Source organism: Neomonachus schauinslandi, unplaced genomic scaffold (genome assembly GCF_002201575.2).
Source record: "Neomonachus schauinslandi unplaced genomic scaffold, ASM220157v2 HiC_scaffold_1304, whole genome shotgun sequence".
Taxonomy (NCBI): Eukaryota; Metazoa; Chordata; class Mammalia; order Carnivora; family Phocidae; genus Neomonachus; species Neomonachus schauinslandi.
In genome coordinates, this window is record NW_025409994.1 from 1 (window position 1) to 2,821 (window position 2,821).

Sequence of the window (2,821 nt, forward strand, 5' to 3'; positions counted from 1 at the left end):
GGTAGGGCTGCGAGAAGCCGTCCACCAGCAGCACGTGCAGCGTGACGCTGGCCGACAGCGGCGGCTCGCCGTTGTCCTTGACCAGCACCAGCAGCCTGTGCTGGACGGCGTCGCGCTCGCTCAGCGGCCTGGCCGTGCGCACCTCGCCGTTGTGCGCCCACACGCCGAACAGCCCGGGCTCCGTGGCCCTGAGCAGCTGGTACGACAGCCAGGCGTTCTGGCCCGAGTCGCCGTCCACCGCCACCACCTTGGTCACCAGGTAGCCCGCCTCGGCCGCCCTGGGCACCAGCTCGGTGCAGGGCGCCGAGCCGTTCTGCGGCGGGTACAGCACGAAGGGCGAGTTGTCGTTGTCGTCCACCACCAGCACGCGCACCAGCGCCTGGCTGCTGAGCGCCGGCGAGCCGCGGTCGGCCGCGCCCACGCGGAACTCGAACGCGCGCAGCGCCTCGAAGTCCAGGGACCTGAGCGCGAACAGCTGCCCGTTGTCCGCGTTGATGGACACCAGCGAGGCCAGGGGCAGCTGCGGGTCGTGCGGCGGCAGCAGCGAGTAGGTGACCTGCGCGTTGGCGCCCGAGTCTCTGTCCGTGGCGCTCACGCTGCCGATGTGCAGGGCGGGGCTGTTGTTCTCGCGCACCCGCAGGGTGTAGGCGCTTTGGCTGAAGGCCGGGGCGTTGTCGTTGACGTCGGACACCGTCACCGTTATGTGGTGCTGGGTTTTCAGCCTGGGGGTCCCCAGGTCAGTGACGGTGATGGTGATGTTGTACTCGGCCTGGCTCTCTCTGTCCAGTGGTAGCTCTGTTACCAGGGTGTAGAAATTCTTGAAGGTAGGCTTCAAGAGAAAAGGGAGGTCATCCTGAATGGAGCACACCATCCTCCCGTTGTCCCCAGCATCTCGGTCTCGTACGCTAAAAATAGCGACCACCATTTCAGGTGACGAATTTTCAGGTATGGGGCTGGTAAGAGATGTCATGACTATTTCTGGTGCGTTGTCATTCACATCCACAACCTGAACTAAAATTGCTGATTTTCCGGAAAGGCTACCCCCATCAACGGCCTGAATATTTATTGTATATGACTGAATTAACTCGAAATCCAGAAGCGCTTTTAAATGGATTTCACCAGAAATTGGGTGGATTTCAAATGTTTTCCGTATGTCTGTGGAGACGTGGGAAAATGAGTAAGATAGTTCTCCATATATTCCCGCATCCAAATCTGTAGCAGACACCCGGACGACCAGGGAGTCCACAGGGCTGTTTTCTGGTACCTGAACCTCATAGACAGGCCTCTCGAACTCTGGAGCATTGTCATTGATATCTAAAACCAAAACACGAACCAGTGTGGTTCCAGACCTGGGCGGAGACCCGCCATCCAAGGCTGTTAGCGTTAATCTAAACTCGGGCTCCTTTTCTCGATCCAAAAATTGGTCCAGTAACAGCTCTGGGTATTTTCTGTCGTCATCACTGGCTTGTAATTTAAGGTGGAAATAAGGATTGGGACTTAATGTATAGTTTTGGACACCATTCTTTCCTACATCCAAGTCCTGAGCACTGTCCATTTGGAATGAGGTTCCTGGAGCAGTACTTTCTGAGATTTTCAGAAGTATGTGTTTGTCTAGGAAGGCAGGAGTATGATCATTTATGTCTTTAACCCAAAGTTCAGCCCGAAAAAATTGTAAAGGATTCTCAAATAATACCTGGAAATGCAATATACATGGCTCTGTGAGATGGCAAAGTGCCTCCCGGTCGAGTTGCTCATTTAAGAGCAAGTTGCCAGTCTGCTGATCCAACAGTAAATATGGTTTATAGTCGTCAAAGATGACTCTTGCCCCCCGTGCAACCAAATCTTCCACACCTAAACCTATGTCTTTCACCACATTGGCTATAACGGAGCCGATCTCCATTTCCTCTGCCACAGAATAGCGCCAGGGCTCTGAACACACCAAAGACCCTCCCAGGAAAACAAAGAAAAGCAGCACTTGCCTTATTCGCTGATGGCGCCTCTCTCTTGGCTCCATGGCTCCTTAGCCAAACGTGTTTCTGCAGAAATGTTTCAACTCAGCCACAAACAGCTTCTAAATTGCTCCTCTCATCTATCAGCCTGGACCACTGGGGATCTATAGACTTGTAATCCTGTCACGAGGGTGTTGTTGGCTCCCTAGCTTTCTCTTGAAACCCTCTTTTCCCCTTCCTGCTTCTCCTGTGCTCTCAGTTCCACTGATTAATGGAGACCAGAGCATTGGATAGTACAAAAAAAGTCCCCATCTTATCCTGCAGCGCCACCATGCGACTCTGCAGCTTCTCAGGTTTTAAACAGTCAAATAAGTTTGGGACAAAATATTAATTTATTTTGTGTATTTGTTGATTAATTTAAATTACACTTTCTCCGGGGCGCCTGGGTGGCTCAGTTGTTAAGCGTCTGCCTTCGGCTCAGGTCATGATCCCAGGGTCCTGGGATTGAGCCCCCGCATCGGGCTCCCTGCTCAGCGGGAAGCCTGCTTCTCCCTCTCCCACTCCCCCTGCTTGTGTTCCCTCTCTTGCTGTGTCTCTGTCAAATAAATAAAAAAAATCTTGGGAGGGGGGTGGGAGGATGGGTTAGCCTGGTGGTGGGTATTGAGGAGGGCACATTCTGCATGGAGCACTGGGTGTTATGCACAAACAATGAATCATGGAACACTACATCTAAAACTAATGTTGTAATGTATGGGGATTAACATAAGAATATAAAAAAAGAAAAGAAAATCTTTTAAAAAAAATTGAACAAACTAGATCCCAGTTTAGTTGTAGAAAATATCTATTTTGCAGACCCAGGCCTTCCAGGGGCA

General features: G+C 52.1%; 1 protein-coding gene across 1 annotated transcript; it reads right to left on the reverse strand.

Moving 5' to 3' along the window:
• Positions 1 to 4: 4 nt before the first annotated feature.
• Positions 5 to 2,092, reverse strand: LOC110591234 (protocadherin beta-18-like; the record flags this gene model as incomplete). Its single annotated transcript, XM_021702110.2, has 1 exon — positions 5 to 2,092. A coding segment is annotated over exon 1 (2,010 nt), but the record flags the coding sequence as incomplete, so codon positions are not given.
• Positions 2,093 to 2,821: the final 729 nt, after the last annotated feature.